Source organism: Monodon monoceros, unplaced genomic scaffold (genome assembly GCF_005190385.1).
Source record: "Monodon monoceros isolate NGI ecotype Baffin Bay Population unplaced genomic scaffold, NGI_Narwhal_1 Super_Scaffold_12, whole genome shotgun sequence".
NCBI classification, from domain to species: Eukaryota; Metazoa; Chordata; class Mammalia; order Artiodactyla; family Monodontidae; genus Monodon; species Monodon monoceros.
In genome coordinates this window covers 48,682,101-48,709,776 of record NW_021703768.1, presented here as the reverse complement: position 1 = coordinate 48,709,776, position 27,676 = coordinate 48,682,101, and the positions used below count along the sequence as shown (strand labels likewise).

Genomic DNA, 27,676 nt, shown 5'->3' with positions numbered 1-27,676 from the left:
TGGCCACTCCAACCTCCCTCTCCCTGCACCTTACAAGTAAAAAATAAATGCTATTTAACAGACATGCTGAAGTAGTTTATTACACAGCCATATGAAAACACTTACTGCAGTATACCACCATCACACCTATATATATGTATATTCATACACCACATCATACCTATACCTAGACCACAGCTTACCTAGAGTAAGCCATCATTACTGTTCTAAATCTGTGTGTGGTATATACCTGACCAAAATCCCCTAGATCAGTAGTTTTCTCCCCCAGCATTCCACCCTTTTTTAAACAACGTTTTAAAATAGAGTAGGCCAGCTCAGCTTTCTTCTCAACAAACTCCTCCCTTCCTTCCACCTTTATTCCAGGCAGCCCCAATATTGCAACGTCTCTGAGCAGTATGTGCAGGGGGGACTGCAAAGCCCATCAAATCGCACGCATACCATAGCTGAAGTAGCTCAATGACTATTTTCTTTCCTATCATACAGAGTAAAGCTGGCACAGAGGTAGGCTGTTAAACATGCTCACATGCGTGCACAAAATCACCAAGTGGCAAGGGGCCTTAGAGGCCTTGTAGCCTCAACTTAGAACCACACAGGAACCCTCCACAACCTCCCTCACCAATGGCACTTGGCCGCTGCTTCGAAGGATCCAGAAATGAGACACTCAACCCGCACAGGCAGCAACGGCTCCTTGGATAGCTCTAGCTACAGCTCACAGCCAATGAAAACTGCACCCTGACCAATGGCACTTGGCCGCTGCTTCGAAGGATCCAGAAATGAGACACTCAACCCGCACAGGCAGCAACGGCTCCTTGGATAGCTCTAGCTACAGCTCACAGCCAATGAAAACTGCCTCTCACTGCCGCTGCCACCAGTCAGTCAGTCTTGTCCTGTTTGGCCAGGGCATACATCCCCCTCACTCCTTTTCCCTAAATATGGGGAAGCTTATCCTGAATGTTTTTTGGCATACCATTCAGTTCCATCTACCCTCTCTGAAAGCCACATGCAGAGGGCCAGTGATAAACATAAAGGGGAAACCTCCAGGGCACAGGCTTACCTCAGGATTAAGTACCCGACAGAAACTTGAATGTCAGAAATGTAATGAAGCCTCTGACTCTCTCAGCCTTCCACTATCTATGCTACTTGAATAAAATTTACCTAGCAGGCCACTATTTCTCCAGGTTCCCCTTAAATCACAAGGAGAAGGATCTTTTCACCATGTGGGAACTCTGGAAAGGATGCTGCACATGGAGCTACAGAGAGGTGACACGAGAAGGACAGCCAGATGATGCCTAGAGTTCACATGTGGGGCATCTGAACCCTACTTACTATCTCTTTCAAGAGAGGGGTTCCTTTAGGCCAGGGCGCTGGGAGAAACATTAATCAACTTACGAGAAATCTTTCAGAGTAATGTAACTTCATCTTGATAATTCATATTCAGCAACACAGTGGAAAGAGAAAAGTGTTGTCATATTTTTTTACCAGATTATCAACTTAAGAAGTGCATTTCCAAAAATCAAGTCACTATTGTTGCTTCACAATAAGGAATTCTGATAACCGTAATACGGTAACCTCTGGTTTTCTTCCACAGAGATTATCCCTGTTTTTAAATGGATATTCCAGTCTCCTCCTCCATCTCTTTTGGTCAAGAAGTTTTTTTGGAAAACCGCAATTAAAGAAAGGATACATAGCAAATGTAATCATATTTTTTAAAAAAAATTAATGTATTTCCCCACGAGAAAAAAAGATCACATAAAAAGTAAACACCCAGGAAAATTTTAGAAATGAAGAAAAATAAGAGCAGTCTTGCCTTCTTGTATACCAGTGCACTAAAAGCTTACAATAATTAAAAGTCCATGGGACAGGCACAGATTAAGACAAGAAAAAGATCAATGGATCATAAATAAGTCCAGAAAGTTTCCAAGTATATTCTGTATACTTAGTGCAAAGGTTCTCTGTTTTCTACCTGTCACATATATATGTGTACAAAAGAAACTAGCTGTCACTATAGGAAGATACTTATCATAAACTAACCATTTATAAAATCAATCTCTCCCAGCTTAACACTCTTTTATTTCTCCTTATCCACCAAGTCAACATCTTTGCCTCTCCACAAAAGTGATACTGAAGGACTCCCATCACAGGCAAAGCCAAGACAACTGAGAATCCAAAATAGTTAGACTAGTTAGTATTTAAATAGTCTGCAAGGCTATAGTGTAAGAGGTGCTTCAAAAGAGACTGATTTAACTGTCAAAGAAGAGGCCCTTCCTAAATAGACATTTCCCTGAAGAAGACATATAGATGGCCAAGAGGCACATAAAAAGATGCTCAACATCACTAATTATTAGAGAAATGCAAATCAAAACTACAATGAGGTTATCACCTCACAAATCACCTCAAAATGGCCATCATCAAAAACTCTATAAACAATAAATGCTGAAGAGGGTGTGGAGAAAAGGGAACCCTCTTGCACTGTTGGTGGGAATGTAAATTGATACAGCCACTATGGAGAACAGTATGGCGTTCCTTATAAAACTAAAAATAGAAAGAACTACCATATGACCCAGCAATCCCACTACTGGGCATATACCCTGAGAAAACCATAATTCAAAAAGACACAGGTACCCCAATGTTCACTGCAGCACTACAATAGCCAGGACATGGAAGCAACCTAAATATCCATCAACAGAGTAATGGATAAAGATGATGTGGTACATATATACAATGGAATATTACTCAGCCATAAAAAGGAATGAAATTGGGTCATTCGTAGAGACCTGGATGGGCCTAGAGAGTGTCATACAGAGTGAAGTAAGTCAGAAAGAGAAAAACAAATGTTGTATATTAACACATATATGTGGAATCTAGAAAAATGGTACAGATGGTCTTACTTGCAAAGCAGAAACAGAGACACAGACATAGAGAACAAAGGTATGGATACCAACGGGGAAGGGGGCAGTGGGATGAATTGGGAGATGGGGATTGACATATATACACTATTGATACTACGTATAAAATAGACAGCTAACGAGAACCTACTGTATAGCACAGGAAACTCTACTCAGTGCTCTGCAGTGACCTAAATGGGAAGGAAATCCAAAAAAGAGGGGATATATGTATACGCATAGCTGATTCACTTTGCTGTACAGCAGAAACTAACACAGCATTGTAAAGCAGCTATACTCCAATAAAAATTAAAAAAAAAAAAAAAAAAAGAGAAGAGACCCTTAGCAGAACCAATGAAGCCGTCAAATGGTTTTGCAAAACAGAGTTTTCATCATTCACGTGAGTTGTACAAGTCAGAAGTAAAGTATAGTGAATCCTGATATCGTACAATTATGCTGGGGGAAAACCCCACCTACTATCCAATTATATTATGTTGAGTATTTACCATTCTCATAAAATTTTTTAAAAAACAAACTATAAAATACTGTGACTTTCAAAACTAACTCAAGAGATGTGTGAGGACACAAACACATTCATGTCTTATAAAAGTACACTTCATTAATGTAATATCGTCAAGATTAAGGCATTTCATGAATGTTCTTTTTCCAAGTAATTCTAGATTATCTTTCAAGTATCCAAACTCCTTTTAAAATTCCAACTATTTTTGGGCTTCCCTGGTGGCTCAGTGGTTGAGAGTTCGCCTGCCGATGCAGGGGACGCGGGTTCGTGCCCCAGTCCGGGAAAATCCCACATGCCGCGGAGCGGCTGGGCCCGTGAGCCATGGCCGCTGAGCCTGCGCGTCCGGAGCCTGTGCTCCGCAACGGGAGAGGGCACAACAGTGAGAGGCCCGCGTACCGCAAAAAAAAAAAAAAAAATTCCAACTATTTTTGTTGGAAATATTTCTAAATGTAAGTTCTACCTTGCCACCCTAATCAGCTGACCATTCAGGGTATCACCAAGTGAATGGGACAGCATTCCCTGTAAGACAACTGCAGGTGGCAGTATTTTTTAAGCGGGCTCTCGTTTTTTTCTCTACTATCAGCTATCACAATGACTCCCCTCCTATACTGCTATCCTTTTTCATAGAAAATTCTTTGCCCTCAAGTCAGCTGCACCTCTAATTTGATTAGATTTGTGTCAACTGTTTAATACTCAGAGGTCTATTTGGGGTTTTTCCCTCCTTACTTTTAGGTTGGGATGGCTGATGTTGCTAGAGGTAAGAGGCTTTACTTTAGATACAGGAAAGTTACATACACACAGAGGGGACAGCAGGTACACTAGTTTTTAAGACAGTGCAATACTGAGTCAACATGTAGGAGGTTCCATCACGCCTCTCTTCAGGGTTGTGTGGTCGTGTATTTTGGCCTCTCCAATTTGAGGAAACTTTGAAATTCCACCAACTCACTCTCTCTGGGTCCTAAATCATACCATAGCACTCACAGGAGAAGCAAGGAGAATATTCCTCCCTCAAAGGTAAGTAGAGATGTCCCGATAGACATTCTTCCCCCACTCCTTCCTCCGCACCCCTCAATGGTCTTATCCTTTAGGTACTGCGTGACTTGAAACAAAAAGTAATGTTCTTGAGAATGGATTTTGCCTTTCTGGAGTTCTGACAATCCCAGATGACCAGCGGCTTTGGGATTATAAATGCAAAAATCTCCTTCTAGGACAGTCAGCTGTTCGATATGACAGAACTGAGGACACAGAAAGGGGTAATCCTGCGCTCTGTGGTAAACCATGGATAATTAGCTGTTTTATTTTCAAAGAACTAAAACTGAAGAAACTACATAAATCTTTTTTAATAAATACATTTGACTTTACAAAATATAATCTGTCAAAGACAGTTAATTCCATAAGAGCAAACCTCACAGGGCAGTCAAATCGTTTTGTCGTCATGCCACCACAGCACCCAATATAATGATAGTATTCACGTTCTCAGCCTGCAGGAACTAAAGAAAAACAAAGCAGAAACCAAGGCTCAGTGTTGTATAGGCCTTGGTAACAGACTTTGATTCGGATCAGGTTCTGTCCACTTAAATGCTGTGTGATCTGGGCATATTGTTTATCCTTTCTGATACTTGCTGTATTTTGTGCAAAATGTGGTTAGAAATACCTCCTAGGATTGTTTTGGGGATTAAACTGAAATAACATATGTAAAGCACCTGGCACGTAGTAAAAGTGCTCATTAAATTTTATTTCCCTTTCCTTCCCTTCCCAGCTGGAGAAATAGGGGGGAGGGGTGCTAGAAACATTCCCTTTATCCATAATACGTTTTTTTTCCTCTATGGCTACTGGAATCTTGGGGGGAAGGAGGAACCTCATTCTTGAAGTAACTTGGAAAATAAATGCGAAAGAGTGTACTTTCACACAGAGAGAACTAGAAAATGTTCGGGGAGAGATTTTTTTAGGTAACCATAGATACCTCAAAAATATTATAATGCAATGATTCTCAAAGCTTGGTCCAGGGATACCCATAGCTCCCAGAAAGGCTTTCAAAACATTTTCATTTTTGCACTTGGGCCTTACGGTAGGTCAGTAGTTTATAAGACTTAGCAGGGAAACACTGAAGGGGCAAATTTCTCACATGAGAACTACACAATTGAATCGTCTACACACGTTAATTTCACATTAAGGAGAATTAAGGTTTCTAGAAAGTAAATATTAAATTCTTCACTGATATTCTAAAAATAAGCTTTCCTTGAAAGCTGATTTTCCATATCTAAGGTTAGATTTTAGTTGCATTTTAAAGGTGACAAGGAGACCCACGATATCAGACCGGAGAGACAACTGTTTTAAAATACACAAAGAATTTCTAAAGCTTGGCCACTTTGTGCATATATGTATATGTGCTCAGTTAACTGAAAAATGGTAACAAACTGAAAACATTAGAAATTGTCTAAGCTAAAGTAAACTGGTAGACATGAAATAAATACACACTAAAAACTACTGCTTTCAGGGCACATTCTTTTCAGAAAAATATGCACCCTGTGCATGAGGTGCTCAAGTAACATATTTTTTGTTGAAAAAGAATTTAACAGAAGCACTGGTGTAGTACTTACACAAATACATCTTTCACCCTTTTCCTAAATAAAAAGAATCCCTGGGGAAATTAAAGGCAGAAACCAAAGCAATGCAATGTTATGGCTGAAAGGATGGCAAGGGTTGTAAGAGGTTTCTTTTAAGTTTCTAAAGCTAAGTCTAAAAATGCAGAAGTGTTAACCATTCTCATAACAAAGCATTCATTGGTTTGCTAAACCCAGTGCATTGGCTAAATGTATAGTAACTAATACCTGATTATGTGTCCCTGGTAAAATATATGAGTTAATCATTGCCCCACAAAACCCAACTTTTACCTTTCCTAACTCTGAGAACTGCACACAATCTAACATGCCATGCTGCAATTATCAATTTTAAAAAACAAGAAGTTTTAATTCAAATCAACCTTAATTTCCAGATCAGCAGTACAGACACATTAAGGGACCAAGACAGAGGCAATAAACTCAACTCAAAACCAACTTGTCTAAAATATGATATTCTTTCTTCAACTATGTAATTTTCTCAAAGGGATATCCTAAATTAAAGAGACTGCATCCTGTGAGCTGGCTAATTAAATCCTCTAGCCCTAATTTCTAACACTAAGCTCAAACAGCTTATGGTAAGACATTAGGAGATTTTGCCGGCAATCACTAATGAAGTGGTTTCTGTCTTTCAGAAAAATTATTTTTTAAAGGAAAAGCTTTGTTTTGAAGTCCACCTTTAAAATGCCTATTTGGACTAGAATTGCTCCTATACTTCATTAATATTTGAGAGAAAGACAATGGCAAATTAATGCAAAGCCCAGACTGTAAACCACAGCACACCATATAAACAACATAAAAATTTACGGAGCATGCACTGGATGGGCCCAATCAAGAGTTCCCAGAGGCACTCTGTTCAGTATTGGTTTTGTTTCCTCGTTAATGTAGATCCTCACAACACTTCATACAAGGACGCGTATGATCAGAATAACTGTGTTAGATATGAATGGCATTACATAGTTATTTAATATTATTCCTGAAAAAAAAAAGACACTTATCCACTAATTTAGCCATCTGTAATGAGCACCTAGAAGAAGCTGAGTTTAAGGAGACCGTGTTGGATAAAAAAAAAAAAAAAAAAAAAAAAAAAATCACATCACTCTGTGTCATCCCCAATCTTGAAGTACATAAGCCCCTCCCCCCCATTACTGTCAAGTAATTTTCCAAAACGTATTTCTGTATTTTAACATGCATACTTGAGGGAAACAACCATTGCCCAGCCCCAGATTCTGGGTGGGCAGCCGGGGGAGGAGGGGTGATAAACAAATTAGGTAGAATTTGAGTTATGTGCACAACTATAAAGCCACAAAGTGCTTAGGAATTTAAATTATCTGCCCCAATTTTTAAATTCCACTTTCTCTAATGCCAACCTTCTCTAATACAAGCAAAGCAGCTCCAGACTTCCACCTTTCCTGAAGACCAGATCAGCCAGGCTCCCTTGCCCCGATCTGTATAGCCCCCAATGGCGCCCCTACAATTCAGTGCTCCCTCCTCTTCCCCTCCCTCACTTGGCCTCTCACCTGGATACCCAACCTCTAAAGTACAGATTAAGTTTACTACAGCCCTTTGGTGTTCAACTCTGAGCACCTCTACACACCTGTGTCTTACTTCCCCTAAGGGGAAAGGGGACAGAAGATCCTTTTACTTGTTTATTTCCTGTTGCTGCTTACAGCAAAACAACCTTTAGAGATGCTTGGCTATTTGCTTTAGGAGCTGAGGTGAAGGACAAACTCTGGAAACTAAGTCTGTTTACCAGAGCCAAGAGGCAAGGAGGAAAGTGTGCTCAGACCCCAGAAGGGAGAATGCAGGCCTCGGTAGCCAAATTCCTCCACCCACACCCTGGAACTCCGGCTTGACCCCTCAACTTTAAATTAAAGCCTATTTCTAAGTGTTCATGTCTCGCTTATACCGAGTTAAGCTCGAAGCAGAGGGCTGTGATATCATCTGAGACAGCAGAGTTCTGTAGCACCCTTGTCACAGAGGACTATCCTGGAGGAAACACTCAAGAAGCATTTGTTAGGTGAAAGAACGCACAAACCCTCTTACTCTCTTGGTAGGTGGAACATATAGTTTGGTGCATCTCAAACTGGAATGTGCATCAGGACTCCTGGGCCCCACCCCGTCATCCCAGGTGATGCTGTGGCTGCTGGTCCAGGGTCGCCGACCTAAGATGATTAGAATTAGCCTAAACTAGCCTTTTCTAGTAAAAATACATTTAAGTAAACACAGTAAACAGAATAGTAAGGAATATGTGATTTTTCATATAAAAAGTGTATACAATTTCTTGCTTATCATGGAACCGAAATGCTCCCAATTCCAAGAAATCAGATATGAGACATTAAACTGGTCTGAGCGTTAAGAAAGAAAAATAAATGAAAACAATCTTTATTAACAAAAATGTATTACTATCATAATTGTTAATACTTATAGCTATACCATCCTATTTGAAGTGAAACCTTCATTAAAAATCTAAATTAAAATATAAAAATTTAAAAATGATCAGGGTATTTACTTCTACAAAAAGATTGTTTTACAATGTCCCATAGGATTCCTCATAATTGAAGGTTCTTTGTGTATTCAAAACAATCCAATTAACGGAAAAAAATTACTGGCAACTATTTTAGTAACGCATTTTTTGCCTAAGGCAAAATGTACCCTATATGAGAAAGTCAGAGGCAACAGAATATGCAGGATAACACAAAGTGAGACAGAATTTTAGAGAGAATTAGAACCTTCTAAAATAAGATTTGTTTTGTTAAATAACCTTAAGCAAGTAACAGCCTCAATTTTCTCATCTAAAAAAGGATTAATAATATCTATCTTGTAGGACTGCTGTAAGAACTGACAAGGTATATAAACCACCACAAGGATTCCTTCTACGGAATGCCTGCTATCATCATTATTGTAATAGAAATGCCACATGCTCTTGGAAGCACAGCATTTCCAACACATGCACTAAAACCCTAGTCCCTTAGCGTGAGTGCACATGCTGCTTGAAATGTCAAGCTCCCAGGAGCATGCCAGCATTTCTATTACAATAATGGACAAGGGTTTGCTGTTGTTGCAGTAATTCTATACTAATATATACATATTTCCAAATTAATGGAACTGCTATGATTTTTAAAAATTTGTTCCCATTTTACATAGCGCATTCTTAAAATGTGAGTTGCCTCCAAACGGAAGAGAAAAGCAGGGGACTGAGAAGACTTAATTTTGTCTCAAATAACTTCCAGTTTCCCTAAGTGAAGCTATATATGTATAAACTGAATCACTTTGCTGTATACCTGAAACTAGCACAACACTGTAAATCAACTATACTTCAATTAAAAAAAACTATTACCAAAAAATATAAACAAACAAACAAGTCTTTAATAAGAAAAAAAAAAAGAACAGCAAGGTAGATGTACTGATACTTTGGCTAAGAGGTACATTTTTTTCTTAAATACAGTGATAAAAGAGAAGCGAAGAGACTTTGGTTCAAAATGTGGATGAAACATACTAAGACATTCCCACCCATGTCTCAGAGCAGTGTGATTACAGATGAATGTTTATTTAACTTGTTTTGGTTAATGTAGGGGCAATGCTTTTTCTAAGATTTCTACAACAAACATAAATTACTTAGAAGAAAAAAAAGTGCTTTGGCTAAAATTGAAAAAGTGCTTAAAGTCTTCCCAAGTAAAGAATTTGCTACATAAATGATGTCCAGCAGACATTCTGGGAGCCTGGCAATAACCACACACCAAGTTTAAACACTAAGGGTCATCAATGCCCTCAATGCAGTTCTGCCTACTGACTGGCCCAGCCTACTTTGGCAACAGGACACTCCCAGGCTCTCCTTAACCCATGGATGCTCAGCCCTCTTTTGGCTCAGCCATACTCCAGAGAAGACGTATTACAGCACTCAGTATGACAAGGCAGAGAAAGACTAGGCTCCTGGTTCTAATTTCAGCCATTATCTAATGTTAGCCTCTTGGGCAAGTTACTTATTAATATCTATTTCTTCTTCCCTCTTCTTTCCTCATTTATTAAATAAAGGAAATAGATTTTTTTAAAAATAGTGTGTAGGTAGGCAGGAGTTATGGAGAGCTACCCATGACAAGATTAAGGATGGTAGTTACCACAACCACTCACACAAGACCTTTGACCTGCCCTGGCTGCTACAGAATTGAATCAATGGTCACCTCAAAGGACTTGGAAGCCATGGCTCAGGGAAGGGGAGAGAAAAAGGACAGACACTGCTATAGGTGCAGTCACATATATGTAACTGGCATGTGGGGAGAATTTTTTAAAGTTTTGAAATTCAATACGAAAGAGAGTAAACATTTAATTTTTATCTACATAATTTTCAGCCATCTGTCTATAACTGAGATTCTTAAGGCATACCTTTTTGTTATTTTTCATATCTAAAACCTAATCGTTAAAGTCTCAGATTGCATAAATATAGGTGAAGTTTATTACGCAGAATGTATAAAACACAAAATAATATAAAAACATAAAAGAAAGCCCATTAAAAATGAAATGAAAGGATTGAATCTATTGTCTGCCCTGCCTTCACCACCTAAATATCTGTATTCTTTCCCTACTATCCATTAAGTATTATGAAATATTAAATATTATGAACAACCACTTCCCTCATCCCTTAGCTTGGTTAACAGGTGACATACAAGTCTCTATGGGAAGCATCCATGAACACAAGGGTTTCAGTTCTGAGAAGTCACTGGATTACTAGGTAACTGATAGCTAAGAAGTCAAATCAGAGGTGGTTTCCAGAAATAAAAAAGAGAAACAGTACAAACCTTCATTTGCCAAATTGTGTTCTATGTATGTTAACAGGTATTTATTGGGGTGTCCTATGAGAGAAGGACTGATAACATCCTGGTAGCACTTACAAGTACCTAGAAACAGTGCCTGGCGTGTGACATGTGCTCAATATTTACTGAGAAAATGAACGAATGAATGAAGAAGTAAAAATTTTATTTAGTAGAGAGGTTAAATAAAATCTGAATACCAAATTGCTCTAGCATGAATTTGAAGCTACAAGATAGAAAAGTCTGAAAACAAATTATCTATGTGCCTTACACAGGAAGCATATGTGCAGGAGTAGTAAGAATTAAACTTTTATTGTAGATAATAACGCTGTTTACGTGTGACTTTTTCAAAATCTCACAAAAGTGCCACTAATAATAAATATACACTACTTCAAAAAGCAATTTGGTTTTATTTCTTCTGAAAGCAAAGTACGTAAATGAAGAGACATATTCCATTTTAGCCTAGAACAGCATTTTTTTTTAACATCTTTATTGGAGTATAATTGCTTTACAAGGGTGTGTTAGTTTCTGCTTTATAGCAAAGTGAATCAGTTATACATATACATATGTCCCCATATCTCTTCCCTCTTGCGTCTCTCTCCCTCCCTCCCACCCCTCTAGGTGGTCACAAAGCACTGAGCTGATTTCCCTGTGCTATGCCGCTGCTTCCCACTAGCTATCTATTTTACGTTTGGTAGTGTATATATATCCATGCCACTCTCTCACTTTGTCCCAGCTTACCCTTCCCCCTCCCCGTATCCTCAAGTCCATTCTCTAGTAGGTCTACGTCTTTATTCCCGTCTTGCCCCTAGGTTCCTCATGACCATTTTTTTTCTTTTTTTAGATTCCATATATATGTGTTAGCATATGGTATTTTTCTCTTTCTGACTCACTTCACCCTGTATGAGAGACTCTAGATCCATCCACCCCACTACAAATAACTCAATTTCGTTTCTTTTTATAACTGAGTAATATTCCACTGTATACATGTGCCACATCTTCTTTATCCATTCATCTGTTGATGGAAACTTAGGTTGCTTCCATGTCCTGGCTATTGTAAATAGAGCTGCAATGAACATTGTGGTACATGACTCTTTTTGAATTATGGTTTTTTCTGGGTATATGCCCAGTAGTGGGATTGCTGGGTCGTATGGTAGTTCTATTTTTCGTTTTTTAAGGAACCTCCATGCTGTTCTCCATAGTGGCTGTATCAATTTACATTCCCACCAACAGTGCAAGAGGGTTTCCTTTTCTCCACACCCTCTCCAGCATTTACTGTTTGCAGATATTTTGATGATGGCCATTCTGACCGGTGTGAGATGATATCTCATTGTAGTTTTGACTTGCTTTTCTCTAATGATTAATGATGTTGAGCATTCTTTCATGTGTTTGTTGGCAATCTGTATACCTTCTTTGGAGAAATGTCTATTTAGGTCTTCTGCCCATTTTTGGATTGGGGTTTTTTTTGATATTGAGCTGCATGAGCTGCTTGTAAATTTTGGAGATTAATCCTTTGTCAGCTGCTTCATTTGCAAATATTTCCTCCCCCTCTGAGGGCTGTCCTTTGGTCTTGTTTATGGTTTCCTTTGCTGTGCAAAAGCTTTCAAGTTTCATTAGGTCCCATTTGTTTATTTTTGTTTTTATTTCCATTTCTCTAGGAGGTGGGGTCAAAAAGGATCTTGCTGTGATTTATGTCATAGAGTGTTCTGCCTATGTCTTCCTCTAAGAGTTTGATAGTGTCTGGCCTTACATTTAGGTCTTTAACTCATTTTGAGTTTATTTTTGTGTATGGTGTTAGAGAGTGTTCTAATTTCATTCTTTTACATGCAGCTGTCCAATTTTCCCAGCACCACTTATTGAAGAGGCTGTGTTTTTTCCACTGTATATTCTTGCCTCCTTTATCAAAGATAAGGTGACCATATGTGCGTGGGTTTATCTCTGGGCTTTCTAGCCTGTTCCATTGATCTATATTTCTGTTTTTGTGCCAGTACCATACTGTCTTGATTACTGTAGCTTTGTAGTATAGTCTGAAGTCAGGGAGCCTGATTCCTCCAGCTCCATTTTTCTTTCTAGAAGAGCATTTCTGTTGGATGTGGTGATGGTAACATTACAGAAAAAAGTCAGAAAAACGCAGGTATTGGCTCAGGGCTCTAACCACAATTTTCCTTTCAATATCAAGTAATCATTAAAGCTGTTTACAAATAATGATGATCTGATGTTACCAAACTTCAGGATTTTAAAAAATATTTTGAATAAGTTAAAATAGATAACTTCTATGCCAAATTTGGGACTACTATTCATTTTAAACAAGAAATATAAACCCGAACAGCTTCAGATATGAAAGAGTGCTAATTAAGTAGCAATTACGTATACAATGGCTTAGCCTGTGTTGCATAATCAAAATAATGTGCCTGAGGCTTGTCAGTATAATGGAATGAGAACTGACCTGGGAGAGAGACTTGGGTTTTAATCCCAGCTCTGCTACTAACTAGCTGTCTGACCTTGAGTCTGTGGCTTTATTTTCATATCTGCAAAAGGAGGCTAAAGGACTAGGTCAGTGGCCCCTTACTTTCTTTTCTTTTTTGCGAAGAAGGAGCAGGGAGTGGGCACAGATCTCTTGACAAGCTAAAAAAGGGCAATAAACGCTCCCCAAAAAATATGCACAAAATTATGCAGAATATTTCATAGTTCAGCATGTTATCTATTCACTTATTTAGAATCTTACAGATCTCCCCATACTCCAACACCTTAGATTCTAAACAAGTCAAAGGCAACCAAAATATATATACTCACATTCAAAATACGTGATGAAAACCCAGACTTCGGCTCAAAGTATTTTTTTCTTTGGTTTATAATGAACTTTCAAGGGCTTTTTAAAAAAGAATTTAATGTTTTTAAAAAGTATATTCAGTTTATTTCTAAGATGTTTACAGGCAACTGGAATACCTATCCAAGTACTCACCTATTTGGAGGCAACCATACTTATCCAAGTTCAAGAGACTATATTATCCATTCTTGAGAATAGGGGATTTATAGCCCACATAATACTAAGCACCAAATGATGAAACAACAGTAGTTCTAGAACAGGTTTATAATGAAAATTAAAGGAGGATAAATGATGATAAATAACTGGCATCATGTATAGGACTCAATGATTACTACTCTATTTCATCATAAAACTAACATATGTATTAAATGCAGATAAAAATACAATAATTCAACAACATAAAAGACCAATCAAAAGATATGTGTTCAACTTCTTTAATCAATCAGAATTGTGTTTTTAAAAAGCTACTTTAATTGCCTAAAACATAAATATTATAGTCAAGGAAAATTCCACAGTTTAAAGCAAAAAAATAAAACTTGAGAAATGAACTATGTGGCTAGTTTTCAGGCTTTGGAATTTTGAGGAAAAAAGCATATGGCCATACATTATAAATCAAGCACATTAGCTTAACAAATGTTTCATATTAGTCATACTAATTTCTCTGGCTGAGTATGAACCCCACTACTTGAGACTGTAATAAAGTTGCCTCTTTTCTTTTACTTAAAAGGGTAGTCAGAAATTGGAAAAGGCCTCATCTCCAATAGAAAGTTATTTTTCCCTGCTTCAGAAAACCTATAAATGTTAGGACTGTAAAACATGGTAGAGGGAGAAGAGTAAAGATGAGATGAGTGACAGCTACCACAGTATCTTCTACTGGTCTAACTGGTCCTTCTCTTTCATTTCTCTCCCTCTCCTAACACTTGTTCCTTCAAATTCTTCTCACACTTTCCCCCTTTACTAAATGCAATTGTACCTTGCCTCATTCCCTTATCCTTCACTCCACTATCAAAATTACCTTTATATACACATGCACAGCAGGAGGGAATTCATCAGAAATGGCTAAGAGAATCTCTTCTGTGAGAGCTATATTCTCCAGCAACTCCAAACTCTACCCAGACCATTTATAAACTAACTGGGGACATCTGCAGTTATTCTGAGCCAAGAATAAAGTTTTTTATTTGGGGGACAGCTTGACAGGTCTACTAGAAACACAAGTCTAAGTTTATTAAGTTTTAAAAATATATGTATCAAAATTCAGCATCGTATTAAACAAGAGGGTAAAAAAATCTAGGCAAGCCAAAGAAATATTAGCCTTAAAATAATTTCTAAAAAAGCTAAGGAATTCCACTTCATTCTCTTTGATGATTCTTCCTCAAACATATTTTGTTTTTCTCTAAATAAATATATGAAAATTATAGTTACACATTCTTTTTGAAAAGGCCTCTGATATATCAAATCTTTCTACGAAACTGAATTTTCCTGGTATAACAATGACAGCCATACTAATGATATAATTTTTAAGGGGGAAAATCAGAAGCGAAAGGTTGATACCCTAAGGGAACACTAAGCTGGTATTAATCAGATTAAATGAAGATCTGAATTCATGATCAAGACTTTACTAAAACAGTAGTGCTGTATGCTCAAAAACTTTGGCTCTTAGTAATTCTTTTTGTTTTTAAAGATTTATTTATTATTCATTTATTTATTTTATTTTTGGCTGCGTTGGGTCTTAGTTGTGGCACGCAGGACCTTCATTGAGGTGCGTGGGCTCTTTGTTGTGGCGCGCGGGTTTCTCTCTAGTTGTGGTGTGCGGGTTTTCTCTTCTCTAGTTGTCGCACGCAGGCTCCAGGGAGCGAAGGCTCTGTAGTTGTGGCATGCAGGTTCCAGAGCACGTGGGCTCTGCAGTTTGCAGCATGCAGGCTCTCTAGTAGAGGCATGCAAACTCAGTAGTTGTGGCACGTGGGCTTAGTTGCCCCGTGGCATGTGGGATCTTAGTTCCCTGACCAAGGATCGAACCCACGTCCCCTGCATTGTAAGGTGAATTCTTTACCACTGCACCACCAGGGAAGTCCCACCTCTTAGTAATTCTTAAGAACAAAAGGTTTAGCCTGAAAAACTGAGGGAAGATTTATTCCTGGAAGCAGCATGTTCACTTCAACAGGTTGATGAAAATCTTTCAAAAAATGTATGAACATTTTAACTTTCTAAACAGTATCCAAAAAATCTAATTTAACACTTGCTTGATGACTCAAGGTTATCATGATGAACATTTACTGCATTATGTCCTCCCAGCAATGCCCTCAACAGCATTACTCAGCCAGGTTATTGGCCTTTTAGCTAAAGAGCTTCTGCACTGCCCTGATGGCCAAGTACTGGTCTGCTCTTTCTCTCTCCTTCCTTGCGGAAGTCAAATGCACCCTTCTCATGCTGACATTTTGACTAATAGCTACATCCCCTCTAGTTCTTCTAAAATGTTGGTTTACACCTTTCAAGGACTTTGGAAACTAGATAACCACCATTTTTAGAGCTGTGTAAAAATAAGACTAAATGAGGTCTGAGCACAGGCCTCAGGTTTTCTTCTATGAGTTAAGTGCTCATACTTGAGTCTGGGGATATTGGTGGATTTAGCTTGGCAGTTTCAAGGGCTCTTCTTTTGTCCTTGATTCATTGTTCTCAATTATATCCCAGAGAGAAAGTAATAATTAGAGAAAAATGAATAAACTACTTTTCAAGTTTTCCACAAAAGTGCCATGAACTTGAAAAGGTAAATTCTGAAATTACTTCTCATTACTAGAAATATATGATGTGGTAACGTGTCTGATTAATCACTTCTACCAATATTAATAAGAAAGGGTTAACTTTTCTACCTGTCACCAAATGAATCTCACTTTTTCCTCACACATAAAAAAATAACTTTTAGGATAAACATATCTAACATAAGAAGTCTAACATAAGAAGGCTCTATGTTTTTTCAAGAAGAACAGTATTTAAAAAAACAAGATACGCCCAGGTCTTGGTTTCTAAATACCAATAAAAGAAACCAAAGCTTCTTGGAAAAAAATGGCTGATTCTAGGGTTGGGATGAAGAAAATACTGATGCCAGAAAGGAAGTGCTTAAAAAAAATTGAGGGAACTGTCCCATCCTGAAAGAGTCCCCAATGGCCAGGATGCAACTATTTGAGCAGGAAAATAACATTAGTATTGGATTATAACTCAAAGAATAAAATAAATATCTGAGTCCATACTGCTAAAAATTATTAAATGGATAAATAAATAAATGAAGAAGGGACACATCTTCCTTATAGAAGAATTCCAATTAAAAAATGTAGAGAGGATGAGAGAAATAAAAATCATCATTAGAATACCACAGTAATATTTGCTGCAGGCCAAGATATACTGATGAATGATAAAATTAGTGGGTAAAGCTTTAAAGAGAAACAGAATATTTGCATAGTCTCAAAGAATCTCCCCTCCAGATATGTAACTTAAATTCTTTGATGCTCCTCCCTCCAGTAGGTGGAGCTTAATTCTCCTCCCCTTGAGTATGGACTGGACTTTAGTAACTCCCATCTAATGAAAAGTAAAAAACAGTAGCTTTATAGCGGAAAAACCTGTCACTTAAGCAAGTGATCACGGTTAGCATAACCAACTGCAAGTCGAATTGATATCAGGTACCCCCTGAAATGATGCAATGAGAAGTGAACATTACTATTTCTGTGATATTCTTGCAAAAAATGCACAACAGCAATCTAACCATGAGAAAAGCATCAGACAACTCAAATTAAGGGACATTCTACAAAAATACCTGCCCAGTATTCTTCAAAAGTGTCAAGGTCATAAAAGACAAAGAAAGACCACTAAACTATCACAAATTAGAAGAGACTAGGAAACGTAATGACTAAATACAATATGATATCCTGGACTGGATGCTCAAAAAGGACATTAGGAGAAACGCTGGGGAAATCTGAATAAAGCCTTTAGTTAATAGTACTGGACCAATGTTAATTTCTTTAGTTCTGACACACGGTTGTATAAGATGTCAGCATTAGGGGAGGCTGGGTAGAGGGCTTATGAAAACTCTCTGTACATCTTTCAACTTTTCTGTAAATCTGAAATTATTTCAAAATAAAAAGTTTTTTAAAAAGAATCTGATATGGTTACTAGTTACCTTAGTATGGGTACTTAGACCTTAGCAAACGGGTCACCAATATCTAAGCCACAAAGGTCCCTTTGGGCTGCTTTAAGGTAAATTTCTAATGTTTCAATTTAAAGATTATGAGGATATTTCATAGCAAGAGAAAGGGTAGGAGGACTCTAGAGAAATACTTGCACATATGTACCAGGAGATATACAAATAATTCAGCTTCATAATATAATAATTCAGCAGCTTTTTAATATAAAACTGGCAACCCAAATATCTATCAGCAGCAGACTTACGTTGTGACATACTCATATGGTAGAACTGTGTATAGCTGTGAAAATCAATCACATCTGGTTTCTTCTTTTTTTTATTGAGGTATAAGTGACATATAACATTGTATTAGTTTCATGTGTACAACATAGTTTTTCCATATTTGTATACATGGAGAAATGATCACCATAATAGTCTATTTTAATAACGTCCATCACCATACACGGTTACAAAATTTTTTTCTTACATGAGAACTCTTAACATCCACTCTTCTAGCAACTCTCAAATGTGCAATACAGTATTACTAACCACAGTTACCATGTTGTACATTATATCCACATGACCCATTTATTTTTGGAAGTTTATACCTTTTAATCACCATTTCTGCAACCACCAATCTGTTGTCTGTATCTATGAGCTTGGTTTCTGTTTTGTTTTGTTTTAGATTCCACATATAAGTGAGATCATACAGTATCTGTCTTTCTCTGACTTATTTCACTTAGCGTAAATGCCCTCAAGGTCCATCCATGTTGTTGCAAATGGTAAGATTTCATTCTATTTTATGGCTGAATAATATTCCACTGTATACCACATTTTCTTAATCCATTCATCCATTGATGGACACTTACTTAGGTTGTTTCCATATCCTGGCTATGGTAAATAATGCTGCAGTGAACACAGGGGTATACATATCTTTTCAAGTTAAGTATTTTCATTTTCTTTGGATAAATACCCAGAAATGGAATTGCTGGATCATATGGCAGTTCTATTTTTAATTTTTTGATGAACCTCCATACTCTTTTCCATAGTGGCTGCAGCAATTCCCACCAACAATGAATAAGGATACCCCTTTCTCCACATCCCTGCCAACATTTGTTATTTCTTGTCTTTTTGATAAAAGCCATTATAACAGGTGTGAGGTGATATATCTCATTGTGGTTTTGATTTACATTTCCCTGATGATTAGTGATGTTGAGCGTCTATTCATGTGCCTGTTGGCCAGCTGTATGTCTTCTTTGAAAAAATGTCTATTCAGATTTTCTGCCCATTTTTTATTCGAATTCCTTGGTTTTTTGCTATTGAGATGAATGAGTTCTTTCTATATTTTACATATTAACCCCTTATCAGAAATGTGATTTGCAAATATTTTCTCCCATTCAGTAGGTCGCCTTTTCATTTTGCTGATGATTTCCTTGAAGCTTTTCGGTTAATGTTGTCCTACTTGTTGACTTTTGCTTTCTCTGCTGTTGCTTTTGGAGTCAGATCCAAAATAAAAAAATCATCACTAAGACTGACATCAAGTAACTGACAACATGAAAGAATGGTCCAGTTTCATTTATTCACATATGGCTGTCCAGTTTTCTCGACACCAATTACTGAAGAGATGTCCTTTCCCTATTGCATGTTCTTGGCTCCTTTGTCATAAATTAACTGACCACACGTGTGGGTTTATTTCTGGGCTCTCAATTCTGTTCCATTGATATGTTTGTCTATTTTTATGCCAATACCATACTGTATTGATTACTATAGCTTTGTAATATAATTTAAAACCAGGGACCATGATACCTCCAGTTTTTTTCTTTCTCAAGATTGCTTTGGCTATTTGGTCTTTTGTGGTTCCACACATGTAATCAATCACATCTGTTTTAATGAATCTCAAATATAATACTTTAGAGAGGAAAAACTGAAAAAAGCAAGTTACGGTATATAAAGAAGTAGGCAGAATATCAAATGGGAAATTTTTTTTTTTTTTAAGGCAAGGAAATGTTTAATACAAAATTCAGGGTACCTGATAACTTCTGCTGATGGTGGGAAGTAAGAAGCGAAATAAAGGTGTCTGGGAAGGGCATACAAAGTATTCCCTGTGTTTTTTGCTGTATAAGTCACAAATGTATTATAAATATTCTTTTATATCCATTATATATTTATTTTTAATTGTAAAAGGCGTGAGGAAGAAGTTCATCTTTAACAGATACACATCCTGCCAACTAAACATAATTCATTAGGTGCTAAAGTCTTTTCAATCTCTATAATTCCAAACTTCATCTTTTTTTAATTAAAAAAATAGGCATTTCTAAAATCATTAAGAAAGTATGTCACCCATTCAGAGACTACAATGTAAAGCAAGTTCAGTTAATGAAGTCCAGTGTTACACTGGGATGTCTACCTTCTTCCATTTAAAAAGAAAGAACCTTCCTCTATTGCCATCCTAGGATAAACTATTTACCTTTCACAAAAACAAGAAGCTTGTGTATTCTGGGAAAGATAATAAGGAGAAACCCACTTGAGCTGCTATCACATAATTCTGAATACTCTTGTCATCCTTATGGCCAGATCAAAGTTAACTCAGTACTCTGATTAAAATGTCTTCAGATTCTGAAATATTCTATGCATCTCATTTTTCAAAATCTACAATTTATTAATAAAATGCCCTCAAAATAAATTTTGGGTTAAATATTAAGTTTTTCTTGTAAAAGATTCCTAGAGTAACTGCCATAGGTTAGTTATCACATTTAGGTATAAAATACAGTATAAAAAATCAAGGTAAAGATACTGGCTTTAACTTTTTAAATTATACCTGTGATCAATAATAATTATAAAACAGCAGGTCTATTCTAAATACAAAACACTAAAGTGGCCCTAAGCTCCATACACACACCTAAATATAGTGCTCCCAAGAGAGGAAATTGGTCAAAATCCATCATGATGACAGGGCTGAGCTATAAGACATCAAAAGTATGCTTATAAAGAGCTAACTTTGGTCATTATTAAACTATTTTTTTAATGTAAGTTAACTCGAAGTTTACTATATTCTTAATGAGAAATACTTGATTCCACATGAAAATAATCATTTACTTAATGATGCTTTCCAGTCAAGTTTTGATTTCAAAGGGGGAAAACAAAAATCCCCAAACACCCAGAGGGTATAAAAGTAACCAAGGTAAAGCTTAAAAACCACATTTCCTTTCATGGGAAGATTTTATTGCAATGTGAAATTTTGCTTTTGAAAAACTATGAAGTTGAAAAACTGAGGTCACTGGAGAACATTGAAAGAAAACAAAAAGGTTATAGGAAGTTTTATTACTTCCTACAGGTCTCTTGATATACGAATAACAAACTTTAAATAATGTATTTAATAGGATTATCATTTAAAGCACAATTTGGATTTTAAAAACAATAACCTAGTTAGTCTGTCAATCTAAGTTACTCTGACATTTGTACCTTGATTTCCTGAATATAACTAAAACATTCCTACCATGATGCCAGCTTCCTAGTCAGGCTTTTTGAAAGGACTAAGGTAGCTCAAGTTCCCTCAGCTGAGCAAGAGCCAAAACTCGAACTACTGCCTCTTCTGTGCAGTTGTAAGCAGTTAACACTCAGGATAAATCACTCCTAAATTAAAGCAGTCTTTATGGATCACAATGACAACAACCACACTAACCAGACGGTCATGTCAGTCTTCAGGAATCAGGACATACTTTTTAAGGTAACAGGAGCTTCAAACTATAGTCCCTGGAAACAGACTTCTTGGAACCACATTATCCTTAAATAAATAAACTTCAATTGAATGAAGTAAAACTGCAGATAGCCCTAAAAAATATACTCAACTACTTAAGTGTTTCCAAAATGACCAATGGCAAATGTTCCTGAGGTTCCTCCTCCCTGCCCTCATTTATTTCTCCCTTGAGTGCAGGCTTTTCCCTGCCCCAAGCCTCACCTTCATGAATCATTTGCTTATGGGGAAAGGGTAGTATTTTCTTTGTTTACTATTTACTACTTTGGAGTCCTGTAAATATTTAGTAACAAAAATAATAATCAACTGATTATGTAGGTCAAGCATTCATAGTTCAGAGAAGTATAACCATCAGGGCCCCAGGAAGTGACAAAAATCTCCAACAGTGACCTGTAACTGTCAGAGGGTTTTATTAACCCACTAAAGGGAAATGTGTTAAGGTGGCAATTCAGTGGAGTGCATACTTTTTAGCAGCCCTTATTTAGTGTATCAGTTATTTTTTTTTTTTAATAAATCATACAAATGAGAAATCACTTAAAGCAAGAGTACATGAGTCTCTGGGATGCGTTCCCATTTTGTCCCAACCCTTCCCCTTCCCAGTAGAATGGGAAGGCTGATAGGTTAAAATCAAACTATAGCCATCCATTTTCACTGCTTTCAGCAATACCCATTTCATACTTGGGGCAAAGAAGAATTTGAACAAATCACCATTTTCCCCTTAACTTTCTGCTACTACCAGATTGTTGGAGGGGAAAGGTGAGTGGAAAGATGATCCAAGAAGAGGGGCAGAAAGAAAGGAGGGAGAGAAAGAAGCGGCTGAGGATGTTAGAAGACAGAAGGCTTTTGGGTTGCTGCTAGGTTCAGAGTTTCTAAGAAGAAATAGGGGTATATTAATTGGGAACACATAATATTTCTAAAAAATAAGCTGTTCTTTCATTCCACTGAAGCATTTAGCAGAATCAGTCCAAACTGCTCAGCACCCCAGCCCAACTCTGTGTGCCTTTCTGGTTAAGCTGGCAGTGAGGGGACCAATTATTTATATTTCCAGTCAACCTTCCTTTTTAGTTACTGCCTGAATCACACCTGGAGGTCAAGCAGGGGACAGGTGTTTCACTCAGACTGCCTTCCCATCTGCTTCACACCTGTTACTGTCCTAAAATATCCACACTGACAAACGGAAAGGGACAAAGATTATGAAAGCGATAGAGTAGGTCCCCCACAAGCTTTGTACAGTCAGCATCACCATCCATCCCAGCTATGCTGGGAATGTGACTCTCGGAATTATGACAACAAAAGCTCATGCAAACTACTACTACTACTACTACTACTACTACTTCTACAAACCAAACTACTAAACACCTTTTGAGTGCAGACTGGCATAATTTAACCAGAGGAGAATTATGAGATGGTATAAATGGCCTTATTCAAACCTAGGCTATTAAAAACAATCAAATAAGAAAGTATTAAACCTCTGGAAAATAAATTGAAATTCAGCTTGAGTGAACCAGAATGAGAAACCAACGTGACTGAAAAGAAACAGCGGGCATATCCTACGGGTACTGGTGCTATTTTCTAATTTACTGCTCTATTGTAGTATTAAGATGGACCTAAGACTTTACAAAACATCAGGAACCAACATTCTTAGACGTAAATGCCAAAAAGAAATCTTACAAGATGAACAAAGGGATTCAAAAAAGAAGATGCTCTGATTACAAAGACTGCCAGGGTGACAGTGTTGCCGTTTTATAAGTCTTCCCAACATATTCCCCTAGTAGGTGGCATTTCAAGTAAATAATGTCAAACTATCCTATATACACCTATTACTCTCTATTCCTATTGGCACTGTGATTTTCTCGGACTACTTCAATATCTCCAGTCAAGGTTAGTTTCACTCAACTTTCACTCCCAACTACGTATGGCCTTACCCTTTCTCTTCATTCCTATATATGCTTACTTTTGACTTCCACATACAAATAAATCTTCTCACCATACTCCCATATACTTCTTGGTTCAATGTTGTTGTTTTTTCTTTTTAATGTCTCCAAGTGCATCAGATCAGAGCCAGTAGGACCTCTGTGAGGCATTACTTGAACAATTTTTTCAGAATGCCTACCAACACCTCTATCATCTCTCCTCCCCCAGAGGCTTTTTTGTTCACATATACTATCTCATTTACTAGAGAATCATGGGATTTACTAAAATAAACATTAAGTTCTATAATCACTTTAATGAAGTAATATTGCCATTAGACAAACTAGTTATGGAGGAGAGAATTAAATAGTGAATGAGAAGAAAATTAATTTATTTTTCAACTTTTTATTGAAGTATAATTAATTTACAATGTTGTGTTAGTTTCAGGTGTACAGCAAAGTGATTTAGATATATATATATATATACACACATATATATATTTAAAAAACTATATATTCTAAGGAAACTAATAGGCCTGTGTTCATTTGTACAGAACATGATACTTGGTGGGGTTTCTTTTTTTGGTTGAGGTATAGTTGATTTACAATATTATACAAGTTTCAGGTATATAGTTATCCGTAGTTTGCGCTTCTTAATCCCCTACCCCATCGTGCCCCTCCTCCTTCAGAACAAGATGCTTTGAAAAGTAATTTCTGTTTTATGATCTCATTTGATCCACATATATAAAGAAGAAAAGACACTAGTGGCAATTAATAGCCAAGCACTGTTAGGAGCTTTTATATTTAAAAGTTTTACAACTCAATAAAATACGTATTACTTTCCCCCTTGTTACAAATAAGGAAAAGGAAACTAGAAGAGTTGATGTTGATGATGCACACGATGTTGATGTGCTAAGTGGCAGTTCATCTGACTCCGCCACACCGTGTTGCCTCCAATCTAGCTTAATCAGATAAATTTTTTAATCCATAATTGCAGTAAATATGAGAAGACTGATCTGTGACATACTCAAATCCTGGCAGACAGAAACTATTAAAAAGCCTGGGCCTAGGCAATCAGATAACCTGATCCTAACATATCCTCATCTCCTCAACCAGCCCCAGCCTACAGATGGGCTGTGTTGTGTGTTCTTGGATGAGTCATTTACCCAATTAGGCCTTAGTTTCGCACATATAAAACATGGGAGGAAGACTAGATAATTTTTAAGGCTATGTCCACCAATACTTTTCTTTCTGAAAGGAATATTCAACTGTATAGATTAACTTTTTTTTTAACCAATGTATAAAACATATAGGGGGAGGGTTGGAAATCACTACCCTATAAAGCAAGTACTAAGTTTAAGCAACGACTAAGTCTTCTTATACGCTCCTGAACACAGATGATTTGCATTTAAGCATTTAGTAAGTAGCTCTGAATGATGAAAGATGAACTGACTAGAGTCTACCTATGAAACTATCTTACATCCAGGAAGGGTTTTCAAGGTAAGTCTGCCTAATTACTAAACTCTGCCTGAAAGAAAAAAAATGTTATGAGTATGTGTATTTTAGTGATTAAAAAAACAAAAGAGGAAAAGCTAACAACTTCAAATTTGGGATCACAGCCTAAATTGCCACAAAATTTCAACTTTTACACATAATATAATCTCATGTAGATTATGCATAATCTAGATTAACAACATAGATCCTTTAGCTCATGCAGTTTCCTCTGCTAAATATGTCCCTTCTCTCTCTAGAAGTCCTAGTCACCTGTATGACCTATTTCAAATACATTCATCCTCGCAGTGAAAGGCCACCACTACCTAGAACCTCACCACTCATCACACACAGAGAAAAGCATTTGTTGTCTCTTTTGTGCACCAAAGTACTTTCTGCAGATTGTTATTACAGCCCCTTATCACATAACACTATGGTGAATTGTTTATATGCCTGTCTGTCCCAGTGGACTGTAAGCTGTTTTATTCATCTTTGTGTCCTCAGTACCTACCAGGACCAGGCACATGGCTGGCATGCATTAAATGGTCACTGAATTGAACTGAATAGAATAGAAAATTTCCCTTTCACTCAACCAACACAGCTTTGGGTCTGAACATCCCAAACACTCATACTCAGACATGTTTTGCTGCACTAGATGGCACAAGCAAGCTTCAAGCACCCTGTAAATTCAGTTCTCAGAGAGACCTGTGGGGAAAAGGTATTTTAAAGATCAGTTTACAAAAAAAAAAAGCAGTTTTTAAAAAGGCTTCATATTTCTTATGGAGTTGGAGACTAAGAAAAAGTAAATTGTGTGTCCCCAGTATCTTTAAAGTAATGCTCTAATTGTTCTAATATTCATGACATTCTTTCTCCTGTCTGGGAAGATAAGAGGGATTGATTTATGTGAAATATCCACTACCTCCCTATTATCTGCTCTCCGACTATATCAAGAGTTAGTACTTCCTCCCTACACACACCACCTATCCCCACAACCAACAGCACCTAAAAAACTGCCATTTTCCTATTTCACACAGAATCTGAAAAGAGAGCTGGGCCTCATTCCAAAGAACTGTCAATTTTTCAAAGAAGATTACCCTACCAAATCAGTCATCTTTCTTCTTCCATTAGGAAAGACATTAAAATAGAATTACACTTCAAAATGTGAGCTCAACGTTTTAAGACCACTAAACTTTCTGTACCCTTAATGTACTCTAGCTTCCACCCCTACACACACCTTTTCTTCAGAGCATTAATCAAAACTGTGGCATGCTTTCTAGCCTCAAAGATCTTTCCCATGTTCTCCAATTCATTAAAGACTTTTCCAATTACCAGAGTAAAATACTAAGTGTCATGATTTGGCATTTCAAGCATATTCCTGCAATCCAGGTTAGACTGAAAGGACGTCTGAACTATATAGCTACATATAACTATCCCCACCACATTCTCATGAGAAAACCAAATCCTATAATATTTGGGTTTTTAAAACCCAACAATGCCAAAAATCCTTCAAAAGTCTTTTTACACTGAAACAAATCATTTAGAAATAATAGTTTATCCTTATCTAGTAAAGTTGAAGTACATATACTCTATGACCCAACGATTCCACTTAGGCAAATATATACTAAAGAAGTGCATGTACATATATACCAAGACACATAATCAAAAACACTCTTAGCATCACTGTTAATGATACCCCAAAACTGGAAGCAACCCAAATGTCCACCAACAGTAGAAAGACTAAACAAAGTATGGTGGAGATATGAAATAGATTACTATACAGCAATGAGAATGCTACAAGCAACCACACAGATGAATCACATAATGTTGAATAAAGGAAGCAAGTACAAAGAATGCATAAAGTGTAATTCTATAACTATCTGTTCAACCGTAGGCATGTTTCATAGACTGTTCAATATGTATGTTATACTTCACAATACAAAAGCAGTCTTTTAGCTTCAAAACTGTAGTCTCCACACATAAAATCCTTATTTTTATTTTAGTTATAGCATTTATAAGTCTGTCTTTCCATAAGACTATAAACTGCTTGAGGGTGAAGACTGATTTTATTCATCCAGAACATCATGGTACATAGCAGATGCTCAACAAATATTGACTGGATAGATGGATCAAAGAATTACGAACATAGGGAAATCTCAAATGTCAAAGAAATCTCCATGAAGCAAAAGAATAAAAGTCACTTCCCTTTTCCTGTATACAGGCAAAGACTAGTAAGCTCCAAATTTCAACTAGTTAAATACATTCTGAAATGCCTATTTCTAATAAATGGCTCCATTGGACACAAGATAGTTTTAGTATATATTTTATCAAAAGTGCAAGTTATTTTTGAGCTGTTAGTTCAGTAGCCAGATTCTGATTTTTCTCTTTTGCAGTACAGCTGCCAGACTCCTGGTTGTCTAACTTATTAATAATTCCTTAATTTAAACACAAAAACACATGCACAACCCTCTTTATGAATCTACCCCCAAGAGTTCTAAAATGTTTCTCCATTAAAAAGCACATCTCAGTACATCCTGCTGTTCTTAGAGCTGCAATGCTTTCCTCCTCCCAGTTCCCCAGTCTCCTATGGACCATCGGACTGAAATTAGCTATTCATTACATGTGAAGAAGCGCTGGCTAGAGTGGAGCCCTGCAGAGACAGACTGCTATTTTACATGTCAATTTCAGAACTAAAGCA

General features: G+C 37.0%; 1 protein-coding gene across 2 annotated transcripts in view; it reads right to left on the bottom strand.

Annotated features, from left to right (window-relative positions):
- Nucleotides 1–27,676, bottom strand: part of ZSWIM6 (zinc finger SWIM-type containing 6) — a 205,475-nt gene that overhangs the window by 77,374 nt on the left and 100,425 nt on the right. Inside the window, exon 1 of one of the 2 annotated variants that reach the window (XM_029218416.1) lies at nucleotides 8,067–8,324. The exons of the other annotated variant lie outside the window; for it this stretch is intronic. Within the exon in view, the coding sequence (XP_029074249.1) occupies nucleotides 8,067–8,100 (34 nt within the window). The 5' untranslated portion in view covers nucleotides 8,101–8,324. Of the gene's footprint in view, nucleotides 1–8,066; nucleotides 8,325–27,676 lie in introns of those variants that run through there. 2 annotated transcript variants of the gene reach the window in all.